This window comes from Anser anser (assembly GCF_964211835.1).
Source record: "Anser anser genome assembly, chromosome: 4".
Lineage (NCBI taxonomy): Eukaryota > Metazoa > Chordata > Aves > Anseriformes > Anatidae > Anser > Anser anser.
The window spans coordinates 54,879,527-54,905,265 of record NC_139724.1 but is presented as its reverse complement, the minus strand read 5'-3'; the positions used below and the strand labels follow the sequence as shown (position 1 = coordinate 54,905,265).

The window sequence follows — 25,739 nt, the reverse complement described above, 5'->3', positions numbered from 1 at the left end:
ATATTTGGCTAGAAGAAGTCGTAATTTATTTTGAGCAGATATTGCTTACCCCTAATTCTGAAAATATGAGGCTAAACAAAAAAAACCTGACAGTTGCAAGGTATTTACTTACCTTCTACAGGTGATGCACTCAGATGACAATGTTCTTGTTCAGGAATTATGGGTAGTACCTTCTTGGCCTGTGCAGTAAGTGGAACCTGTTGTTCGTTGGTCTTCACTAGGAAAAGGTAAAATATTTTTATCCATACAGCTCAACAACAAATACATCTGCAGAGTGTTACGCTTTGAATATGCAGGTTTGAAGATCACTGAGAGCTATCTGAATGAGAGACAGAGGTGCACAGCCAGTTTTTCAATGGGATTTCAGTGCCTAGAAATGCAGATACACGTCTGGGAGTCCTGCAAGTACTAACCACGTTCTGGTACTTCGCTTCCTCTTGGCACTACCCAGACTACAAGTTGATCCTAAGTCTTCATGGAAAACAGCTTGAGGGTAGGCCACTAAATTCTCTTGAAAATTTACTAGTAGTGAAAATGCAAAAGCATGCAAATATGGGGTTAACTAAGGGTCTCCCAGAACACGAAAAGCTACAGGTGGCCAGTTAAGCAGAACCAAGTGAAATTTAGAGTGTGAACTTTCCGATTCATTCTCACAGAAGGACAGCCCAGACTGTGCCTCAGAGAGCTTGCCATACACACAGGGAGAGTAACCGGGTGTCGTACAGTGCTTAACAGAGATAACAGCATGCACTTCAGAAACAGGCAGAGACATGGTGATGCCATTAGCACGCTGACACGCAGACATGGTGTCTTGCTGGGATACACGTAAGGAAGCACAGAAGCAGAGTTGCCAGGCTAACGATGCTTTGATGCAATGCATTTTTTGAAGAACTACAGTAGAAGACACAGCATTTTGACTCCAGGTCCACCCTGTCCCTGACCATCCATAACTTCTGTTAACCTACAAACAGATTTCTCCTGAGTTCATAACAAGAGGAAGAACCATGCCATTTATATTTAGCCATATCCTTTCTCTACTTTCAATATCAACTGGGCTTCTCTCCTTTACAAATGCAATTAAAAAGTGGGGTTTGGATCTTGGTAATTAAGCAGCTGAGTATGAAAGACAAAGTTAAAACAAAACTGGGGTAGGCTTAAAAATAGCAGTGGATCGTATTCCACCCTCAGGCTGAACCTGAAGAGAATGGGAACGTAGGCTGATATTCCCTTCGGAGCCCGTGTGTAAGGCTGCTCTGCACGCATGCAAACGGAGCAGGGAAATGGCCCCTCATGTATTGGTGCTCTACTGAAAGAATACAGGGGCTATAAAAAGCTCCCTAAAATTACCTGTCTCCTATAGCTTTTATTCTCCCTTCTGAAACAGCAAAGACCCGAAGTGGTAATTAGGCTTCACATTTTTCTCTGGAAACATTGCATCTTAGAAACATGTACATCTGTGTTGAGTACTGAACACCGTGACAAGCTTTGCTTTTCTCAGCATTATTCATCTACGTTGCTGAGGCAGAGACAACTACACAGCTATGTCAAGAACTAACTAGGAAGGATCGGAATAAAATATGTGATGGTTCACTTAGCCAAGATTAAACAAATTTCTCCTTTCTTGGCTTTGCACGTATTTGGTGCTGTAGAGGATGCATCCTGCCTGTCCTCTTTGCTTAAAAGAGAAGGTGCCACAGAACACAAGGAGGACTGAGTCCGAATTCATTGAGATGCCAGCCCTGACACTGCTGAGCCAGGGATTGGGTCTATTTCCAGCCTGTCAACTAACCTGAAGCTGTAGCAATACATCAAGATATGGCAGAACTTGGCCCACTTCTTCTAATCTTGTAGGCAAGGAACTATTATTTTAATAGGGTAGCACAGAAAACAATATAGGAACTCAAATGACCGAGGGGAAATTTGTCTTATTGTTTCTTATGTGCAAATTGTAGTTGTCAAGCCCACTTATATCAGATGCTATGGATGTCACAAAGTCTGAACAGTCCAGAAAACAACGGCAGGCCAGAAACCCTGAGGTTTTATTCTCTGAGTCCTGGTTGTCACCATGATCGTATAAAGTTCTTCTTTCAGGATGAGTTATGAAGTTACCACCCAATTGCTTAGTGGCTGCAGGTCTTTCAGCAATTTAAAGCATGTGTTTTAACCAAGCTACCCCACTTTTCATGTAACTGGAAAGTCCAAAATTTCTATATCTAAGAACTGTAGCTATTTCCCTTTGCTTCCAGCATCTAGGCTATTTTTCTACTTCTGCATTTCTCTTAGCCTGAACCAATTGAGTCAAACCAGACACTCAAATTCAACCTTTCCCCTAGGAGAAACACAAAACACCTCTGCAGTAGCAAAAGCTGTACCAAATGCTGACCATCTGCCCCAGTCCGACCCACAGGGGTGGGTGGCTGCTGCTGTATCGGGAACGGCTGCTGGTCTGTGGGAGGAATTTCCATTGCTGCTGGGGGCTGAGGCCAAAACCCCAGCTTGGGTCTTTGCTAATATAGAGCTCAGCAGGCCACAGTGTAGCCAGGTGCTCTGCACATTTGCTGATACTGTGCTACTTTCATTTTCATTAGAGAAAAGGTATAAGTAAGTCTAAGATGCCAGATAAGTAGCATAGATATGAATATACAAATACATCTTGTAATTCACAGTCTATTGAAATCTCAATTAAATATGTTACTGCTTCAACAAATACAGTCTTCGGAATACCCGATACCATGACTAGGATACGTTCAAAATCTGTTCCAGCAAATTCAATATGAATATTAATTTGATATGGTTGAAAGCCAAGAGCATCATAATATAATCAGAAGAAAACATACTCAAATACATCAGAATTAACTTTGCATTACTGTGAGCCAGACGAGTCAGGGAATCTTGTATTTGTATCCCAAAATGTAATGAACCAAATTATTACTTTGAGCCAATGGAGTATTGCTGAAAACGAGAGAAGTAATACACAATTTCAGCAATATAGAAAGCATTATGTCAGAACTAAGGTTGCTCACATAGACTGCAGGGTAATAACATGATGATATTAACAGTACGGTTGCGTGTTTGCACAGTCCCATTCTAGAATGGGAGTGGGAGCAGGTTTTTTTTCCAACAGACCTTATGCTGCTTTCAAAACAGGACAAAAATAAATAAGGAATGTCATTTTTATGCTACAGAAATATGGTCTAGATGGGAATTTATAGTGGTAAACTTGTAGCGACATAAATTCACACTGCATTTTATAACCCACATACTTACATTAATGAAACTTCCAGTATGAAAAGACCCTGCTAGGCAGATTCACTCATAGGTACCAAAAGCACTCATTTATGCAATTTGTCTTTCTTGTGCAACATTTCTTTTTTTTTTTTGAACAGTGTAGTGTATAGTTCATAGACGCTGGCCTGCTCCCAACATGTGCCATGTCCCCAGGAGTTAATTTTTTAGGATACAGTCATATGAGAATAGCTATACTTAATCAGTTCCTAGTAGTGGAAAGGGTATTTAAGTGTTTCAGGGAAAGTGGGTTAAGGAAAAGTGTAAGAGCAGAGTAAGTATAGCTACCTTCCATTTCACTGGAACCAAGGCGATTTAAGCAGTGAGCTGTACGTGACAGTTTAGCAATTTCTATCTGAGTTCTTTTAAAACACTTCGGGGAATACTATCTAGTCCTTATAATTGCTATTATTAATTTATTAAGTTGTTCCAAAACCTCTTCAACTGCCTCTTCAGTTTGAGAAAAGAAAGTCTTGCAATAAAAGCCTCTGATGTGGGAATCTCCCTGACATTCTCTGTGATGAACACAAAGCAAGGAATAGATTTTTCACCTTTGGTTTATTTTCCACGAACTACTACTAGCGAGTCCTATTTGATATGAAAATGCTCTGTGTCTGGAAATACAGGTCAGCTGCTTAAAGAACACATATTTCTTGCACTGATGAAAAAGCATCCTGTTCTCTTTCCTTTCTCTTGTGGCTGCACTAAAGGGCAACTGAGTTTTGTCAATTCAAACCACTCAAAGGACTATTTTACATAAATGTAATGGCAGAAACAGATCTAAAGTCTAGAAAACATGCACTGTACAGCTCTGTACATGCTCTTTCACATTCTTTTTTTTTTCTTTAGCTTAACAGCACAGACATGATACAGCCAACGTTTATGACCAGAATGTTTTAAAGCTTCCCTATTACCACTGTATGTGCCTAATCATTCACAGTACCATGAATTTCTCAAGTTGGAAGGTTGTAATTTTAATCCTGCCCTAGAGAATTTACTGAAGGTTTTTCCTGCTTGGAAAAAAGGGACACTGGACTGGATGATGATAATTTGTGGATATAGAGGCACTAACAGTTTCACAAGACTAGCATACATGCTGTAAATTATCTATTTGTAGGACCCCAGTGATATTAAGCCACTACTTTACTGAGCCTATGTAGGAAAACATTCTAATTTTCAAAGTGCAGGTTTCCTTCTTTTTCTTTCCTCATACTTTCTGAACTTTGACTAACCTTTGAGAAGCACCTGTACATCTTTTCATCTATATGAGATACTGTCACATTCGCTTATATATACAGTTATTTATCCTCATTGCAGTGTTTCCAGGATGGTTGTATTGTCTTTGGTGCACCTCAATGTTGTGTTCAGAGATTCCAAGCTGTACACTAATGATAATTACACTATTATCAAGGGCTGTTGAATAAGTAATCTAACACTATTTATAATCCACTATCACAGTAGCAAATCTTAAACTTAGGAACTGGAAAAAATGTAAACATTTTTCATATGGTCTTGATTCTACTTTTGATTATATAAGTATAAATCAGGAAATTGACTGGATTGATCGGAACTATGGTGTGTGAAATCAATGAGTATCAGATTAGAATAAGGCCCATTATTGCAGTTACAACTAAGCATCTTTCTGGGTTAAACTGATAGGTTGAACCGGGAGGAATACAGAGGTAAGAACAACAGACCAATATGTGATTCCTGTTCTCTTCAGCACAGTAAAACTAGATTTGAATTTCCATAAAACTTTATCATCAAAAATGCCTTTGGATATACAACATTAAAGTTGCCATTGTGAACATGCTGATAAAACAGTTATGGTATTAGTGAAGCTACTAAAGACAAAAGGTGGCAGAGAGATAATTCCTTTCCTGGGGGATGAAAATAATGAGCTCATAAATATCTTAAACCTTAAATAAAATCTTAGAGGTAGCCAGCACTCTAAAACTGAGGAGCATAAATTGTACTCCCAGGAGAGTTCAGACAGACGGAGAGCTAGCTATTCACTATTTTCTAGGTAAAATTGAAATGCAGTGAGTTATTGAGTTGCAGAGGGAAATTATCAAGCCTCCTCTATTTCTCAAGGAATTGACAAGACAAAAAGCAAGGTAGCCAAACCTAGACAAATTTAAAACCATTTGTTTCATTTGCTGGCTTTGTAGTTCTTGTTTTGGTGGGAGATTTTTGTTGGTGGTGTTTTGTGGTTGTTTTTTTTTTTGGTGGTGGTGGTGGTTTTGGTTTTTTTTGTTGTTTTGTTTTGTTTTTCCCATTCAAAGCTATTATTCTTCATGTTCATATTAATATTTAAAAAGCCAGAGCTCCCTTTGTGAAACCAGGATCTATGGCATTTATTGAAGCATACGACTTTTCCGGCAGTATCAGTAACATTCAGAGCTGTATCTGCTAATTTCCCCTCACCCAGAGATTTATAATCAAATTCTAATTTCTGCAACCAAAACGTGGAGTTTAGCCATGCCTCTTAATTTATCTGGGCTAGCCACATTATACTCTCAGAAGATCGCATTTTAATACCTGTCTGAAACTATTAAATTGTACTTTGTTGGGATTTTTTTCTAGGAATAGTCTCTAAATGCCAGCAAAGCCATTTCCTGAGTCCTGCTGCAAGCGTCCATTCCATTCTTTGCTAGCAGATTTTGTCAAGCCAAAAACACACAGAGCATACATATATGTGTGCATATTTGTGTACACTTTTCATACACACTCAAAGCACTCAGCTGCCAGGCTTCAAATATGGCACACAAGATCACCAAAAATTAAAAGGAGGTAAAAGAAAACAACAGCAAAGTCCTTCATGCAAAACATTTGGAAGACTAAGAGAAGCGTTCCCACATACATAAGTCTTTGTAGAGTTTCACTGTGAGAAATATTTATTTCCGATAGAAATATGTATCCGTAACATAAGCCAGATCAAATTTGTGTAGGATCAAGGTAACTCTGAAACAAAACTGAAACATCCCTTGACAGGAAAGTCTTAAAAGGCCTTTCTTGAACTCCCCAGGCTTCACAAATTGTTAGGTTTTTATTTTACTTTTATATTACTTACCAGGAAAAAGTTTAATTTTAGTAGCAGAAATGGTGGTTATTGCATGTCTGGAATCTTCTTTGCTTTGAATAGTATAAACTGCTGCTGCTCCTCTGTGTTTACAATCTGTTTTAAACAAAATGAGATATCTTCAGCTATAGAAATACAGACAGCACTCATTAGAAGGAAAGCTGGTATAGCCCTTATGCCTAAATTGTTTAACATTTTCCATGAAGAAACAGGAAGGTTTTGAAGTAAGGTCAGGAGGAAAACCTAGGGTCAGATGTTTTATATTTTCCCAAGTGAATTTTTATGACTCTATGTTTGCCCTTTTCAAATTCTTCTTTCTTTCTCTATAGCATGTAACTTAAGCAGACTTTGTAAGATTATAAAAAAAAGTAACCACGCATGCTGTGGTAATAGCAAGGATGAAGTGTACTGGCTCCCTAGGAAGCTGACAGCTTCTTTGCAAGTGTGTGGTGTTCATTTTTGGGAGCACAGTACAGGAACAAGCCCTACACCACCGAGACAAGATAGAGCTGGGTTGAACACCTCTGACTGCCCTCAGCACCCAGTGCTTTCCATCATCCTGCCACTCTCTCGATGGCAGTCTTCTACAGTGACAGCAGCTCAAGACTCAGCTTGTGACAGCAGACTTGCCCCACTTCTACACAACAGAACTGATTTTTTTTTCTTTTGAGAATGCCAGGAAAAAAAAAATCATCTTTAAAAATTCATTAAATTAGCATTATTTAGGTCATGACGTTTTTATGAATACCCAGGTGAGAGCTAATATGCTGAAGCCTTAAATATGTGCTCTGACAATTAATGTCAAAAGAAACTCTAGAACTGGCTGTAAGACAAGAGTGGAAGAGTAAAGGCAAAAGGACTAATTTCAAATTTAGCTCCTTTGTCAAGGATCAGTTGTAACCTCCTCAAAGTTTATTTGGATATTTTATTTTATGCACTCTTGGAAATAACTTCATTAATATTTCAAAGAGTCTCAGAGTCTGGCTAGAAGAAAGTCTTGGAAGGTCTCGAGAGGAAATGAATAATTCCATATTTCTTACCAGCTTTCACTAGTGCTCAGAAAGTGAGAGAAAAACTAGTAACTGAATTATGACTGTAAAAATTCTGAGCAGCTGTTTTAGGCACATAGTAATATTCTGATAGATTCTTTAGGCACCATAGAAAAAAAAGCAGCATGTAGACTTTTAATTAAAGGTGGCATAATATATACATACAAGAAATAAAACCCTTAAAACTAATTTTATGTGCTTATCTTTTTGCCAGTAAGATACTGCTGTTGTATATGATATACATTGTAAATTTAACTCATGAAAATACTATTCCTCTATTAACAGAAAACATATTCTAGAAGTAAATCAGAAATCAGAAGCCCAAAAAGGGCATCTTTTCCTCCCTGCTTGTGTCCACAACAATTCTGAAAAACTTGCATTTAATAGAAAAACGATGTTTAAGGATAAAGGCAGTAAAATCATTACTCATCGCTACTAATGGTTCTGCATTAAAAATGAGATGTTATGACTCAAAGCATAGAAAATCTAACTCATGACATTTATGGTAGCTTTCAAATTGCAAGTAAAAGTCCTTCAAACTAGAATAGTTAATGGCCCACTTATAAAGACCTATTTTACAGTTTGTGTGATTCTTATGTACATAAAATAGGGTTCAGACTTTTGTTCCAGCAATAAGTAAAAGATCATGCTATTCAATCAAGATAATCTGATAAGGAATTTCTTTTGTTATTTGGAGGGGGATGCAACAGATGTCATTTTAAGCTACTGTTTCACTTAATTGATTAAAAATAAATGCATAAAATATTTACATTTTAAAAATCACAGAAACATCTTGAGTGTAGGCATCCTTCTGCCTTCTGTTCAGTTATGACTAAATCTCAACTTTTATTGCTCTTTCATTACAAAACTGCTTGTGGATACAATTAGGATGATCACGGGAATGGATGTAGCTTATCATTTTTTCATTACCCCTGTGATGAAGGTCTCTGTTCTGCAGCTCTGGACTACAAGAGAAATGGACAGCTGTCTGGTAATAGCAACTAAATGCTGGTTCTCCAGAGGCTTTCTACCCACTCAGGGCTGAAACAGGCAGAAAGTCTCAGGAAATTGCTGTGAAAAGCATCTGAAAGCTATTATCCCAGGTAGCAGGTTAAGTAACACTCATTTCACATTGACGAAAGGGAGTTTGCTCCCTGTTCCACCTACCTCTGACTTCTGATGAAAAATGAAGACCAGCAGCTGAAAAGGTCAATTTTCTGCACTCTTTTTGCACAGAGGACTTTATTTTGGTTGCTCAACCGTCTCATGCTTAAGGTGCTCCTACCACTTATTGTTGCTTTCTCCATTGTTTATTGCTAGGAGAAATACCGTAAACCCTGGTTTCAGCCTTTATTCCAAGCGAATTGCATAGGAAGAGCCTGTTTTGGGTGGTGAGTGCATTGTGCACAAACAATTGTTTCAGTCTCTGAAGTAAGGACAAATTCTTCCATAGCAAAGTTACTTTTTTAATCACTTGGAGTAGTCAAATAGTGCTGTTTCAGAAATCACAGCATTATTTTCTTTGCTGAAATAACAGCACAGAGAAGAAATGTTATCTGAGCTTAATTCAGCTCTGGGACTAAGAAGACACCACTTGGTTGACCTGTGTGGCATTGCACCCCCACTGTGAATTCAGATGACCAGTTTTTAGGACAGACGGCTGAGTGCGTATCTCCTCATATCTAACCCATAATTTTTCTTGACCATGACCTAGATGAATCATCTTCAGGAAGGAAAAGGTATTTCTATCTATTTCTATTGGTCATTGGCATTTCTGCTTAAGACCTTTGTTAAGGCTCAGCTTTAATCTTAAGATCTATTAAAATGACTCTGAAACCAGAAGTTCATTGGACTAAAGATCATAGGCCACCAAGCATCTGTCAAAAAAACATACTTCATTCACCACCACCAAGCTGGATTTGCATCCACAATTCCAAGGTGAAAGGGGATAGCATCAATCACCTGAGTATTCCAGTTCCTCTCTAAGAAACTCCTATCATATTACAATTAAAATACTGTTGTCTGAGCCACATTAATAATCACCAACTTCCTTATAGTAGATTTTTCCTTGTGTAGAAATTTAAATTCATGTAGATTAACTTTTTGTTACTTACAGTTTTGTCCATTTTCATGAACTATTTTGTAGATGACGATTGAAATAGTAAACACAATAATGACTAGAATCATACTGAGCCAAATGATCTTCGCCATACACATTGGATCTGTCCAGAAAAAGTAGGAGGGATTAAATAAAGCAGGAAAACACTGACAGAAAAAAGCAGAATAATTTGTCTTGATTGTTTTTTTGACTATGCCTATCCCCACAGATGAAAATTTAAACAAAACAGAAGGTTGCGCCTTTCTCTTTCAGCCTTCTTTGTTGTTTGCAATTGAGTTTTCTACCCAGAATTTAGTTTCATTTGCATCTGTATCTGTCCCTCCATGTCTCAAAAAGTTAAAAACTATACTAGTATCATAGCTAGGCCTACTTATTAAAAACAAACAAATAAACGAACAAAAAACAAGACATAATCTGCCCTCTCTTCAAGAGGATTTTCCCTGGAATTATTTTACACTGCTTTAGCCAACTCAAAAACACTTACTGTTTTCCATTAAAGTTACAGCATAAAATGTATTTGCTGTATAAAACTAAATGAATGTAATATAATTCACCAATTCCCTGATGGGAGGTGTTGCATACATGTACTGGATGCCCTGATTGTGGTCAGGCAATCTCCTGCAGCACAAAGTGAAACTTAAAAAGCTGATGGTTTGTCCTCTGGGAAAACTAAGCCTAGCTCAGTTGAATATTTCTCTTTTAAGTCAGGCTGAACATAGGATATTGCAGCAGGACATTAGGAAAAGTCAAACGTGTCTTCTGGTTCTTCTAGCTCTTTCTAGTTAACTGAAATTGTTTAATTTACCACAGCAGAGTTATGCCAATATGAGGGAGGGAATAGGAAAAAGTAATTCCAGATTTTTTCAAACATGTATTTTGTAAGTCTGTCATTATTAAGTGGAGAAAAAAAAAAAAAAAAAGAAAAAAAAGGCAAACTGAATGTACAGACACTTGTTTTGCTGTATAGCTTCTAGGAAAAATAAAAGCAGAGCTAAACAGTTGACTATAGACAACTGTCAGGTGACTATTAACGATGGTCTTTTTCTGTGGGATGATCAAAATCGCGTTGTTTTGTTGTGAAATACTTTCAAGTGGTTTCTGAAAGCAGAGAACTACCTACTGCAGATTTTCTCGAACATTCAAATTGTTTCCGAGTTTGATTTCCCTTCTGACTCTCCTTTGTAACTTACATTCCACGTAAGACTCCAGTTGCAGTGAAATATTTATGCAGTCATTTTGGTCGTCGATCATTGCTGCTAGACAGGAGTGATTTAGGTATTCCTCAGCTGCATTTCTTCCTCTGACTGTAGAGTTGTTGATGCGGATTTCCAGCATATAGAAGATACTATCCTCTACTTCTTCATTTGCATGAAGCATAGTGAAATTAAAATATTTGTAAAAATAAATAACGTCTTCTGTTTGCTCTTCCAATGAGCCTTTTTCTTTTGGATCTACAAATTAAAACAAAAACTGTTATATAATGATAGACAAAGGAAGACAACTCTTAGAAGGAGTGATAAATATTTTTTCTGTCTCATTTGTGAAAACAAATAGTAATTTTTTACATTACTGACTATGATAAAAATGGACAAAAGGATAAAATGTAAAACCATTCTGAACAGATCTGAGGAGTATTGATTATCTACACATAATACATTTCCTTAGCAAATTATAGCCTTTTTTTTTCTTTTTTTGCTTTACTACCAGCTTCGAAGCTTTTAATATTTTTGTTGCTTTGTCAGCTGTTGTCAAAGCTAATAAAGACAAAAATTGGGCTATGAAGAAAAACAACAGGAAAAGCTGTATGATGCTAGACATCTGAAGTGTACATCTAGCCTCTGTGCTATCAGTTGCAGAAGGGTTTTGTTCCATTTCCAACCACAAGCTGTGAGACTTGCAGAATGTTAACAAATTCATGTAGGTGAGACTGTGTCAGTTGTGTTAGAGTTGTACAGGTATAAATGAGAACAGAGATTGTCCACATATTTTCTGCATTGGTGTTTTCCACACTCGGAAAGACAGCTACCTTTTACTAAAGTGATGCAATTTGAAAAGAACTGCATTTCTCATACCTAGGACTTGGCCTCTTGCCCCTGTTGCTGACAATGTTAGGAAAGCAAAATTCAGAAGCATCCTCTCCCCCAGATTTCCAGATACAAGTGCATAAGGCACAGAAGGAATATGCTGCTACTGCTCTGAAAAACTGTGGTTGTTGCTGAGCTCTTCTTCATATTGCTGGGCCAGTCCTTACTCAGTGCTGCCTTCCATCAAACAGGTAAGGCCATTTTTGATGCTAAACAGTTGTGGATACCACAGGCTATAAGCAGAAAAATTGTTATTTTAGTTCTTTTATTTCTTCTGTAGCTGCCACCTAGACTGTTACCATCTTTGATTTAGTTCTTCAGATACTTGCTTTCATCATATCAGCCATCAACAGAGTTCCACAATGACTTAAAAGCAAATTCTTCAAGAAAACTCATCAAAAACTACAACTCTTTATAAATAAATGAAATATTTTGGAAAACCCAGCAAGAATTATAGAATAAAGATAAAGATATAAGAGTGCTCATAAAAAACAGATGGCAGAGGTCAGATTTGCAACAGAAACATTCCAGGTGGCTGCTGGATAAGGCACTCTTTTCTCACAGCACCCTGCTTGCAGACTAATACAAATCCCCCTGAAGATAATGAACCCTCCCTCACACACAAGGTTTTACATAAGATCCTCAAAGAGAAGAAATCGGCATTTTGCGGCTCATGTTTTTCTACTGAGAATCTGTCATAAAACCTGCATTTTGCAGCAATGCAAAGAAAAGCTATTAAGGACAAAAAACAAAACAAAAACAAACAACAACAAACAACCAAACAAAAAAACAATGTTCATAGATCTTGCAAAGCCCATAGAGAACCAGCACCGTGTTATCATTTTCTTTCAAATAGCAAACAAAACCATGCATTTTATGCTGTAATTAACTACTTCCAAATGAAGTATTATGCTTTTCCTACTTACTTTTTTTAGTTATAACTCCTGCTCCTTGATGATCAACATCCACATCTCTGTTGGATTCACATTCTGAGTATTTAGTATGTGGCTGTTGTTCCCTACTAGAGGACTGGCAAATACATGGAATATTTTGGAAACTGGAATGATTTACAATGGTCTTCAGTAGGACAGTCTGGTTCTCTCTTCTTTGTTGCAGTGATCTTTTGCAAGAATTATTAAAAGTGCAAAGTGGAAAAGTGGTGTTACTTAATGAACAGGTATCCATGCATGAAACAATGATAGTGTTAGCTGAAAAACAAAGAGTGTCGTATTAGCAAAACCATCTCAAAGGGTATAGACAAGTACGTGTGTTTACGAATCACGTAACATATCCTTTAACCATCATACAATGAAATGCACTTTCTTTCTCAAGAATTACAGCAGCACAGTGAATGCATTGCTGAATTACATGGAATATCTTGCTGTACTAACTTGCATTTGCGGTCATCTCTAGTCTCATTCCTGTTTCAAACTTGTTCAGATTTCATTGTACTTGAAGAGAAGATGAGACTGCTCATGTTTGAAAAGGGTAACACAGCCCTGGAACTGTGCAGTTGCCATACACCAGGGTGATCGTGCTGTAAAAGAGCTATAATGAGGATGAAAACTTTCTCTTCAGTGACATTGAAACCTTACAGTGAAACTACAGAGAAATGCTGCTGATTTGTCCAACCACACCCTTCCTGCTCTCTGATATTCAGTCACGAAAATTAATTATAACCAATTTTGTTAGCTGAGTTTCAGTATCAAATTACTGCAGCTGGAGCACATTAATGCAATTCTAGCAAATGACAAAAAACACATAGTATTCATTATTAACGAGTGCTATTTTAGCTGTCCTCCATATTAAAGTAAGGCTTTATTGTATGAATCATGTATTTTTACTTGAGTTAACCTTGAACTATTTTTTCAATATGAAAGAACTGTAAGAGTAAAAAACTTCTGGGACCCCAGCATGAAATCTGTATTTATGAACACAAACAATCAGGCTCATGTGTTGACGTAGCACTAGCCCATAGTTTTATAGCTGAGCTTCCAATTCTGGTATTACCTTTGCACCTCTGAAGAGGAAATTTTGCATCTACCACTCATTATGAGTAATTGGGATAATATGTTCGTAAATCCTTATGTATAGGCAGGAAAGCAGCCTTTGATTGCTCCAGTACTCAGCTGCAATCTGACAGTTTCAACAGCCATCTGTGCTCACACCGTAGCGGGCTTGCCTCAGAAACAGTTCAGTGAGGGATTTCAGGCAGAGTACAGAAATAAAACCTGAAATCCAGCACCAAAGTCAGTTACCTATGCCTACTCTACCCTCCTGGCAAGGCATGGTGCATCTGGGCAACTAGTCTAAAACCACTGCTGCAGCTTTCAGGGTCAACCAACGGCAATTCCCTGCTGTGTCCCTTTCACCGAGGAGTTTGTACCAGGACTTGTGGATCCACTGACTGTGCTGAGGCAGGGCTCTATGTACAGCACCATGCACTCCGTTTTGCATCACATGCTCCGCATGAGCAAACAAGCTCTAGAGCTGCCTAGCGTTGGTCGTGTTGTAGGTATGTAAAAGGCATGTTAAACTAATGGAAAACCTTGAATGCTGTCCTGTTAGGGAGGGTATTACTCTCCTCTCAAAAGATCTTTACTGAGAAAGCCATTCAGTATCACTAAACCCCACTTTCTCCCATCTCACAGGACTGTGGACTTTCCAGGGAAGAATATGTATTGCTGAGCAGTAAGCATGGCAGCAAAAAGGTGGGATTTTCCCAGTGGATTACATGGCAGACAGACAGCTGTACCAGAGTTTTGCTGCTCAGTACAGGATTGGGAAACATCCCTTCCCAAATGTAAGCACCACTGGAAACGTGGAAAGGGTTTCAAGAAATATGAACGCAGACAACCTTAAGAATTATGAGGATTACTGAGACGAAACCATGCAAAGCATCTCTAGGAAACTGCTTTATATTCAAAAATCTGTAACTCACATGCTTAATGTTAAATTCTGTGACTATGAAATTCCTTTACTAAGCTTCTATTTACAGGTTGGGTTTGTTTGTTTGTTTGCTTCCTATAGAAAATCCAAGTCCATTAAAATGAAATTATTCGCAGGAAAAAATTGAATTTAAAACAAAAACAAAAAACTTGTTTCCATCCAGAAAATCATAAATATTTCACTTTTGGATTAGCTTAACTTTTTTTTTTAATTTGATCTGTGATGCCCTGTTTTGAGTCAATTCAGCAGTGTGTAAAATTGCATTTTTATCACTTCCTTACAGAAATGGTAGCAATCCCATAATATGGCAGATACAAAGCCTTCTGTACAACTTGGGGAACGCATAACTGAGAGATTATAGGAGATGCAGTCCACCAAACCGTACAGGACTGGGACTGAGTGCCTCAGGCTCCAAAACAAGTTCCTGTTCTAAAGCAACACAGTTTAAAGTTTCAGAGACCAAAACTGGTGGGTTGCTTTACAAATATAAAAGAAACTTTTCACTTTTGGCAATGCTGAACTGTATTCTTTTTGATAAATTTTTAAAGGCTTGTTTTTTCTGCAAATTCATTTCCCCCAAAATTTCTGTAAAAAAAAATATCTAAGTTTCACTTACGTTATATTAAAAACCTGAAGCACCCACAGCTTTAATGTGATTTTAGAAAAGCCTATGGGATTAGGTCTCAACCACTCATTTAGGAATCACCTGTAGAGGAAGGTACAGTGCCTATGTTTCACATCTCAAAGAAGATTTCTGACAACAAATTTGTGTGGGGAAGTAATGTCCACAGCCTCATGTGGTAGACAGAAATCTGAAACAGCTACAGCAATGGAATTTTGTACATTTTAGGCTTGCTACAAACATGACTTAAAACCAGTTTCCAACAGAAGATTTTCAGTGAACCAGAAACTCCAATTCCTTGGAATTTTCAAATTAAATTGTTCAGCGTATTTACTTCCTCACATAATTAAGACATTGTAATACAGTCCTATAGTTTTTAGAACATCCAAAATATGACTATGATCATAATTTTCTAAATATAATTCTGTGCTCCACTCTGCCCATATACATCTTACTTTAGACATAATGTGATCAAGACCATACATCAATAGCAGAACTGCAATGATCATGCTATTGCAGCATAAAGCAACTCCAAGGATAATCTGGGGCAAATATCATGGAAAAGTGCAATTGCTCTTTAATGTTTGACAGTAATATCAATGTTTTCTTCTGGTAATATTCATGCCATTGTTTGTTTGTGTGGTCTGTGATAGCAAGTACTTTGGTTACTTCTGAGTGGAGGTAAAACATTAGTTGTTCCAACATCTTAAACCGTATGATTGTTTTTATAACATTTGAAACTTATGACATCAAGTGTGTTGGTTTATAATCTATAAATATGTATAAATTATATTCTAGTTAGTATCACAATTACATTTTTTGGTGAATGAAAATAAAAATGTAGATGTAAGTAACCTAATCTGGGCATGCTTTGATACTAATTTGTTTGCAGAAAATTATGCTTCGTAAATAATTTAATGATGTCTAGGAACACACACCATTTGGCAAGGGGATTATTTTTATTATTAGATTTATCTCATACAAAAGCTTACTTAGGAACAGCTGTAACAAAACTATTTTAATATTAATTTATTTATGAATTTTTAAGAAAGCACTGAATGCATTACTTATACATGTAGATTTTGCATTCATCCTAAATACAGTATTGACCTTTAGAGTCACCAATATGTATTTGGGATTTGGGTTAAAAGATTTGCTTCAATAAATTCACCTATCCTGCTCTATTATTTTTTTTTTTTATCATGCTACCACTGCATATCACTTGCATAAACACTATCTCACACAAGATAGTAACTGTACAAAGATTTATAGGCATTTAAGTACAGGAATTTCAAAAAAGTTATTTTTTAAGACATGAGTAGCTGCTATGGAAGAACATAAGCATTTTAAATACTACCTTCATGCTGAAGATAGTAAAAGTACAGTTGCATGGAAATAGTTACAACATTTTTGCTATGTACATAAATGAATGGCAAACTCCTTCCAAATTAACACATATAATTAACTCTTTGGTTAAAAAATCTAAAGAAAACAATCTATATGTTTTACAAAGTCCATGTAAGTCCATATAATAACCACCACTTTCAGGAAAGCACGTCAACTTTTCAACTACAATCAGAGTTTAGAATAAATAAAGGCACTTTTAGAAGCTGATCACTCACCTTCATGGATTTTGAAAAATTCAGGTAAGCATAAAATAAACATGGTAAGTACTCCTAGTACTAATCTGAAGAGTTCTGATTTTCTCAAAATCAAGCACATGCCACTGAAGCGCTCCCACCTAGCATAGTGGTGGTAACTTCCTGGTTTAGCTTTTAACTTAGTGCAGGCTTTATGCAAAATAACATCTATCCATTTCCTTTTTCTCATATGACTTTTCTTTTTGCTTCATGCTACGTTAAGTTGAAGAGAGGTAACTTCTGTTCTTACATTGGCATGGCTGCGCATGATTCAAATGAATAAAATGAAGATAAAACTAATGTACTGGGATGAAAATATGAGAAAAATGCACAGAAACCATTTTACTCATTTGGGGCAATTTTGTTTTAGGAACATCACCCCCTAATGGCCACTTTCATATACCTTCTGAACAACAACGTAATCATCTTTGTGAAGGAATTTTATTCTCACTTGGCCAAGAAGATTCTTTAAAAAGTGAGTCAGAACCACATTATAAAAATCAGTCAGAGCCAGATGAGTCAGATATGGAGATTTTATTGTTTTATTTATATACCTATGCCCTGGGGCTGGCATGTGTGCGTGTTATAATTTGACATAATACAGTATCTTTAAGACTTGAATAAACTATTAATTTGATCATTAAAATTCTAATCTAGTAAATAAACAATGTTTTAAGTACAAGGAACTGAGTGTGAGATGTTCATAGTATCACTGCTGCTACATTCTCAAAAGACAATGGATGTGTTGCCAATCTGTACGGTGTCTTCAGTGCGTACGTTACTAATCTTTACATCACAGGAAGACTGGGAAGAGCCATTGCTATTTCTATACATAGTAGTCATAATTTTACAGCTAAACTTTCCAATTAGAAAAGTGAAGTCCACCATGATATTCTATAAATTCTTTCTACAGATGAGACTGCAAAGAGCATTTCTGAAATGTTCCATATAAAAGTACTCTGAATAATGCGTAAGTAAAAGCAAACAATTTTACGCAAATATAGATTACCTATAGTATGAAGGATTTAATTAATTCAGAAATCTCTCTTCTGACACGGAATTTTTCCCACAACCCATTTAGTGCTGAGTACTACCAAACTGAAACAATGCCACTGAAGTTAAAATAAGAAATGTCCTACAAACCTGAAATGCCCTTCTTGGCATCTAGCTGGCTCAGAAGATGAGTAAGCCAGGTGGAAGTAAATACAGTAATCATCCTATAGGAAGACTCGTAATGGAGGTTTAATGAATATAAATTTAATGCACTATTTTAAATGTGGCATTTTTATGCAATGAAAACAATAAAATGAAAGCAAAATGATTTTTTTTTGACAGTATGGTGCAACCTAAGTAGTAAGGATACAGAAATTCATAGGTATGAATTTAAAATGTAAAATACACCCACTGCACAATTTATATTTGTTGTGTTAACAAATTGGCTCTACTTTGTGAGAGACTGTGCTGCCCCTTAAATATCTGCCGTATCAGCTGCTTGTACTTTCCTGTTTTCAAGGGTTTATGGTGTTTGCCCATCTTTTCTGCCCAGAAGGAATGAAGTCTCTTAGGGACTGCAGGAGGATTTTGGCAAGCAATATGTGTATCTATCCCTTTCTAATATGTTCAGACTTTTTTTCAGGCATGTTTCAGCTCAGTCTCTGAGTTAGGAGAACCACGTAACAACCTGACCCCACGACTCACAGGGACACCCTAAGCCTTACACACCATTAGCCTGAGATGGCCATGTGTGTGTAAACTAGCACCTGCCTGGACTGACTGGCCAACTGCAGTGAAACGTGTGGGTTTTCCTTCTCGGGGACACACTTTTCTCCATGTAGCTAATAATTTGTCCACAGCATGAAACAATTAGTGCCTTTGAAAACCGTACTCCTCAGTCAAATTTAGTTAAAAGCGGGTAAATCTTTTAAAGTCAGCCAGGAAGAGCACAGGCAGGCAAACCACACAACGAGGTAAGCTTCCTATGCTTACTAATCAGGCAAAGAAAGCCCTACGTAGATCACCGCAGCGTCAAACTTCTGCCACCACACCTCAGCTATGATCTCGCACACCCTTAGATCAGTTTTATCAGTAGGAAGAAAAGCTGACTTGTCACGGGGGCTGATAATTTGGCAAAGTATCCTAGCTTTGGGTGCCAGAGGTAAGGCAAATATGACGAATCTGGCAAAAGCCAAGGTATGCGTGTCCATTAAAGGGTGAGAATGGGCTGCCTCAACACCACACAGCACCAAGGCCCCGAGAGGAGGTTAACTGCCGTGTCACTAATTATTTATTTCACCTAAAGGGAGGGAGCGGCGTGACAGCAGTGCTTAGCGCTGCGGTTTCGAGACAGACCAGGCTACCCATGGCGCAGGACGGGGCCTTCAGTGGGGTTAACCAAGAGAAACCCCACAGAAGGCCACGCGCACCCCCTCCGGCAGGGCCTTCGCGTTGAAGGCGGCGGGCGGCAGGAGGCGGAGCCGGCGGCGGGGCCGCCCCTGCCCTCCCCCGGTGTGCGCGGCCGGCCCGGGGGCCGGGGCCGGGGCCGGGCCGGGGCCGATGGGGACCCGTTAGCGGCGGGAGGGCTCGCCCCGGGCCCGCCGCCTTCCCTGGCAGAGCGGGGGCGCTGCCCGCCGCCGGGACGGGGCGGGGCGGGGCGAAGGGAGGGGGGGGGGTGCCGGGGCCTCCCTCGGGATTTTTTTTTCATCATTATTTTTAATTTTAAAATTTTTTATTTTTTTTTTTTATTTTCCCGGCCACTCCCAAGCTACCCCATACACACACCCTTCCCCGGACCGAGAGAGGTGAGAGGGCGGCGGGGGCTTGGCGGAGGGGGGGAGAAGGAGGAGGAGGAGGAGGAAGGCTGCTGCCCAGGGGCGGGCTCCCGGCGGCGGAGGGGGAGCGGCCGGGGGGCACCGGGGGGTGCCGGGGGGCACCCACAGCCGGCGTGTGGTAGCGGGAAGGGGGCAGCTTGGGGTCTGTTGCTCGTGCTTAACAACTTGTTGTGGCGTTGCACAGGCTGGAGGCCGATCCCGGTTTCGGGGAAAGCCGTCGCTGGGGTTTTCTTGCTGGCGTGAATGGGAATAAAAGAACCGAACTCGTCGTTGTGTCAGTGTAGGTTTAACAGAGAAACCCCATTTATATATGTAGTGCGTGGGGGACGCTGTCCTGTTTAAAAAACAACTCACAAGATGTGTTCTCGTGACTGGTTCATTAATTTTGCCAGAAACGGTCGCTGTTCATGTCTTGTGAACATATTTTTGCGTCAGGACTTCAGCAGATGCGTGTAGATGGAGGTTTAAAAACCAAAACAAAAACCACCACAAAACTTGAACTTCACGGCTGCGTTCCTGATCGTGGAGATCATGTTCCCATCGTACGCTTTTCCTGTTTTCCACTTGCTGAACAATGCTAAGGAGCATAAAGCAGGATGGGGCTCAGCTACCCGTAACAACCCCAGTCTGTGTCAGACAGTGTTTTCCTCTGTCACACTTCATTGAGCCAAGCCTCGAGTGTGTCCCCTGGATGGGCAGCGCTGCTCCTGAAGCCAGCGTGTGTATGTACCCCGTGGCAGTGGATTTTGAAGCACTGTGTTTCACAGAACTGCAGTGAGTATGAATATAAAACGAGAAAAACTTGCCACAAAGACGTAAAGATCTTGCATTAAACCATTATGGTCAAGCTAATTGCAAATTGTTGTCAACTGGCGATTCATATTCATGAACCTGTTTCAGTTATCTGGACCTTTGTATCACCAGTGCTTTTAACAAAGATCAGCCTCCAGTTATTTTGATGTTCTGTGTTTTTTCTAGATGTATTTCACTGTTTCAGGGTATGGTAAGAAAGACTACCTAAACATAATGTGACCCAATAATGAAAGTTATTGCAGCGTTTAGGACACCACAGTGTGATTTTTACATTTCCTTTACAAAACAGAAGGTGATAGTTTGACTCCTTTCTACCTTTGGTGGAATGTTCCTGCAGCTAACAGAAAAGATCAGAACATGAACGGACAGATATTAGATATTCCCTTTATGTATGCATGCAAGTGCCTTCCAGGGCTATGTTTTCTTTCTTACAGTGACTGTAGTCGACTTGTTTGGTTCCAAAAGTAGACACATACTGTCTCAGCAGGGTAGATTCTTTGAGTAGGAGTCTTTCTTTGACCAAAAAAATATTGGTGGCCTACAAATAGAAAAGGGCCGAGAGCCACTCCAATGGTAAGGGTTTGAGACTTTGTATAAAGCTGCTCCATTTGTTGAAGGATGTTCATTGGTGATCCAAGGCTTTATTCACTGTTGTAGTTGATGTTACTCTTTGGCAATACTTCTTAGCTTAGGTGGTTCATCAGGCAGAGCAGTTCTTCAATTCTCTGTCCTTTGTGCAATTATGGCTAACCAAAGATAATGAAAATGCACTATTTAAAAGAAAAAAAATACTGTCTTGTAATGCAGTATTTCTGGAGAGTTTATGTATTCAGGTTTCATACACGTTTCCCCTCTTTCTTTGCAGTATTTGTTGTCATGTATATAACTTGCAGTTGTGGAAGGAACTGAGGTGACAGTTGTGCAGGGGCACGCTTCCATCTCCTTCCATCTTTCAGCTTAGGAATCGCAGGACAAATGGAAGGGAGTTGTATCGGAATAGACTAAGCGATCTGCTTTCAAGATTTTTTTCAGTGCCTGGTTCTGATATTTTTGCTCTGTTATTTTTCTCCCTCTAGATTTTTTCTGCCTACCTCATCTTTTTGGAAGGAGGAAGACAAATGGAACTACATGATTCTGTGAACACCTAGAGATCATTCTGGTGTTGTAGGTAATTATTGTACTTACTCAATTCCAACAGTGTGATGCTACAATGAATGTGATTTGAGCCCACAAATGTATTGTAACTTCCAGGTTACACCTTCACTGATTTTTGTGTTACACGGCTTGTGATGGCTTCCTGCTGATGTGTGTATGACTGCAGATCCTAGTATTTGGGAGATTTTTATGTAATTTCATCACTTACCACTTCTCAAAGTTACCATCTTTATCAAAGCATGCATTATGGAAGACTGTTATATTTACTATAAAATTAAGTTTTAATCTTTAGAGAAAGGTTAGAGAAAGCTCTAACCTTTAATCTTTTAACCATTGTGAGAAAACCAGTAAAAATTTGATAGTGACTTTGTAAGAGAAAATATTTCTTTAGAGAAATGCTTATGATAGAAGCCTACCAACTGCTCAGTCAAACCTCATTATGCCATTAGTACTAACTGGCTTTTGCTTTCCTTCATTTTTTTAGAAGGAAAGTAGTAAGACTTTTCTAAGCCAAAGTCATTTTCAAAGGGAATAGCTTTGACATTGACACAAAGCAAAGGGGTAAAAGAATGTTGAATGCATGAATACATGAAAGAACTTGGTATTATATGAATTCTTTGTAAAGTAAAATACTGCTGGAAAAATAGTGATGAGGGTAAGAAAGGCAGTGCCATTAATTTAGAGATAGTAGGCTGTACCAAAATGAAAAAAAATATTCTTTCTTGGCAGTGAGATATTCCTGCTTTGGGAGTGTTGGTAATGTAACTTTTTTGAAATAACTGTGTACCTCTCTGTTGTCTAGAATTCGTTCATGTCATTATACAAATGCAGAAGAGAGGTGTTTTTTCTCACTCTTTATTTCATCATTTCTCAAGTCACTAGCAATTTACAATATACATACCATTTTTGGCAGTAGATGCTTTAATTTGTTCTGTTGTGTATATTTCTACTTACCTGGTTCTTGACAAACTCTTTGGCACAGCATAGTGTATTTTGGGGAACTGCAAACTTTGCGTAGCTTTCCAGAAGCAGGCAGTCCAGAGGAATGTTGCAGTTCTACACGCTGTAATAACAGAAAGTCTGCTTTAAGTTAATTGAGCTCAGAGTGATTGCTGAGCACCAGATGCAGTGTCCCTTGTGGCTGCTTGCTGAGACGATTCTAGTCAAGAAGTACACAACTCTCAAGGCAACTTTTATTAAGGGTGGTGACAAAATACTTGAGAATTCTGGTAGTAGTTATTACAGGTCTTATTTTTCTCTGAGCATTTCCCATGTTTGGCCATCACACTTCTGAGTTAAGATATCATGAGGTTTGGACGTTCTGAGTCCATTGCCATCCTCTGTCCCTTCAAAGAACACAGTGAGCAATTTGGTCACTTGTTTTTGTGTATTGTTTCTTATTAGGCAGTTAGGAGAACTTCAGTATTTTTACTCTAGATTGCTATTTTCTTACATATAAATTAATTAGTCTTATTTCACATTTCAAATGCTGACTTCTCAACCATCAGTGCATCCAAAAAGCCACCATGGTTTTAGTTAGTATAGTGAGTATTCAGGCTAAATGGAATTCGTCCTTTTAAGCCTCTAGTACTTTGAAACACGGATCAAAACAGCACTTCAGTATTCCTATTTCTTTAGGTCCTGAAGAAGAAAATGCTTGTTAAACATTTAAGTAGTGTATTCCAAATTTAGCATTGCCAAAGTAATATAGATAGTGGCAAGTAGTGAGCAGTCAAACTGCTTGCACGACCTGTGGCAGTCATCAATATCAACTGCAGGAGAGAATTTGGTGTTATATTAATCTCCTGTGCATTTTTTGTCAATGCAGGCTCAGATAATACCAAAACAAGAACCTGTTTCTCGCTCCCCATTGCTGTCATCCATATCAAATGTTTCAGTATTGTAGAGTGGAAGGATGCTTTTGGTACCTGTTGCTGCAGACACGGTGCCCAAGTGGAAGTTGAGAGGCACCTGCTTAAGCTCAGTCTTCCTCTGACTTTATTCGGGTCTGATAAGTTAAAAGCACGGGGTTATGAAGATCAGAATGAAACTGTCTTGAATAAGTGTCAATCTGTCTTCCTTCAGGCTGGCTGCCATATTTTCTGGGAAATAGTAGGCTTTATTTAATTTCTGGTCTTACCAGAAATGTTCTACCTTTCTGGTCTACCCTGGTATTACTGAGTGTCTCAGCACCCACTCCTTAAGCGTTCCCTGTGCCTGAATATTAATCTGGGTCTGGGCTCTTACTGCTTCAGCCTTGTTAGTGATCCACTCGTTACCAGCGCAATACCACAAACAAAAGACAGAAAATACTGAGAGGATTGAATTCCAGTCAGGCTTTTTATCCCATTTCATTCTTTTTTCCTTTTCTTCTGTTCCCTTCCCCCAGTCAATTTATATTCTTGTTGGTATCTTCTACTGTAGATGACTTAGAAAATTTTCACAGCTTTAAAAAGGATTGAAACTGCTAAGGTTCCCCTAAAATTACTTTGAGAACAGGCTTTTTGTTTTCACTATTTTGCAATAGTTCAAAATATGGTAGCTTCACTTATCAAAAATAGCCAGCCTCATCCAGATTTTCAGAATTTTTAGACTTGACCTGCACCTTTTTCTTTAGTGATCGTGGAAGTTGAAAAGAATTCAAAGGAAATGCCAAAATGTACTCAAAAAAAAAAAAAGAAAGAAAGAAGAAGAAATACGCCTTTGTGTCTTACTGCAAGGTCGAATAACTATCAAGCAGCGATGCTGAAGAATAATTGTTTTATGGTCTATGCTGGCATTTTCCCAGAGGACTAATTTCTGTAAAGTTGATAAAGGAATTGATTTCAGTCTGTTCAGAGATTGATACTTTGCCAATGAATTACCTCTTCAGCTGTAAGTACAATCGATGTTGAAATTCTGATGTCCTACTTGACAGCAGGATTTATTTTGAAGAATTTTTGGATAGCAACTTGGATTCTTCCAAGAACATCCTTAAGACTTTCAGAATTAGTGGAAAACTGTTTATAAAATTGTACAGGAAGCATTTGTAAAACAGAAATTTAACACACACGAATGTCTAGATCTCTTCTAAAATACATCCAAATAGACTTGTCCTACTGCCTTAGTTAATACTCTGTCAAAATAATCAGTGTACTTTGTATTGACTCTTTATTGAAAACTTTAATAAGAAATTAACAAACTCGCTTGAAATTTGCGATGGTTTACAATTCAAGAAATTGTCACTTAAATCACCATTCTACTTTTATTTTGTGAAACATTCTGTGGTCCTGTATTATGTGTACAGTGGTGGATTAGTTTTTTTCTTCAGAGTGTATTGATTTTTCTGGACATCCTTTTAGCTATATTCTTAAGTGTTTTCCTATCTAAGGGGTACATACGTTTTTAACTTGGAGAAGTGTCACCCCTTACAGTTTCAAAAAGCTGCAATTTGTCCAAGTGTTTTGTGTGATTACAGCCTGTTGAGCCTGTGGGAAATACTTTGAAAATGTGTAAGGAGTTTCTCATTCTTACACATACTTGGCTTTACTGGGGGGAAGGAGAGAATGTCTTATCTAAAAAGAATGAAAACCTAAGTAACATAGTGCTGTGGACAATTTTGTGTTTTCAGTCCTGTTTCTGATGATCTTTACTTGAGTATTTCCTTTGGGTTGTAATTGAAGGCTCTTTGTTCAGTTAGGCTTTTTGTCTGCATCAATAAAGCAGTCCTCACCTTAGCAAAACACTACGCAAGTAGCATTGGAAAGGACAACATTAAATGAAAACTTAATTAATTTTGTGAAACATTGGGCATTATGAGGCCAGAACCATGACTATTTGTTTCATCATTTTTGTTTTGTGATTATAGTGTTCTGGAAAGTGATTATAAAATTAAAAAACAAACAAACAAAAAAAAACCAACATCCTTTCCAACCTCAGTTCCAATTAGAACTTAAACCTTTAAGATAGGGACTCTACAGGACACACTTTATTTAATACCTGAGGTACATATTTCTTCTTCTGAAATATCGTATTAATAGCAGTTAGTAAAAAATAATAGAAAAAGGACCACGACAATCTAAAAAAAAGCTAAGCATGAAATATTAAAAAATAGTTCAAATTTGCAGCTGTACA

General features: G+C 38.2%; 2 protein-coding genes across 7 annotated transcripts in view; one reads left to right on the top strand and one right to left on the bottom strand.

The window, feature by feature from the left end:
- The window catches only part of TMEM156 (transmembrane protein 156), a 29,091-nt gene extending 11,364 nt beyond the window's left edge, over positions 1–17,727 (bottom strand). The window contains exons 1-6 of one of the 3 annotated variants that reach the window (XR_014584430.1): positions 16,813–17,727; positions 12,546–12,827; positions 10,726–10,986; positions 9,531–9,638; positions 6,359–6,463; positions 113–217 (exon numbers count right to left, since the gene is read on the bottom strand). Coding sequence is in view for 1 of the 3 variants with exons in the window: in XM_083836265.1 (XP_083692391.1) it covers positions 113–217; positions 6,359–6,463; positions 9,531–9,638; positions 10,726–10,986; positions 12,546–12,827; positions 16,813–17,020 (1,069 nt within the window). In the remaining 2 variants the exon portion in view is untranslated. The remainder of the gene's footprint in view (positions 1–112; positions 218–6,358; positions 6,464–9,530; positions 9,639–10,725; positions 10,987–12,545; positions 12,828–16,812) is intronic. The other 2 variants (XR_014584431.1, XM_083836265.1) reach the window with 2 other exon arrangements.
- A 1,633-nt stretch (positions 17,728–19,360) lies between these two features.
- Positions 19,361–25,739, top strand: part of KLHL5 (kelch like family member 5) — a 57,278-nt gene continuing 50,899 nt past the window's right edge. Inside the window, exons 1-2 of one of the 4 annotated variants that reach the window (XM_083836247.1) lie at positions 19,361–19,628; positions 21,548–21,635. The gene's annotated coding sequence lies outside the window, so the exon portion shown is untranslated. Of the gene's footprint in view, positions 19,629–19,767; positions 20,433–21,547; positions 21,640–25,739 lie in introns of those variants that run through there. The other 3 variants (XM_083836244.1, XM_083836246.1, XM_083836245.1) reach the window with 3 other exon arrangements.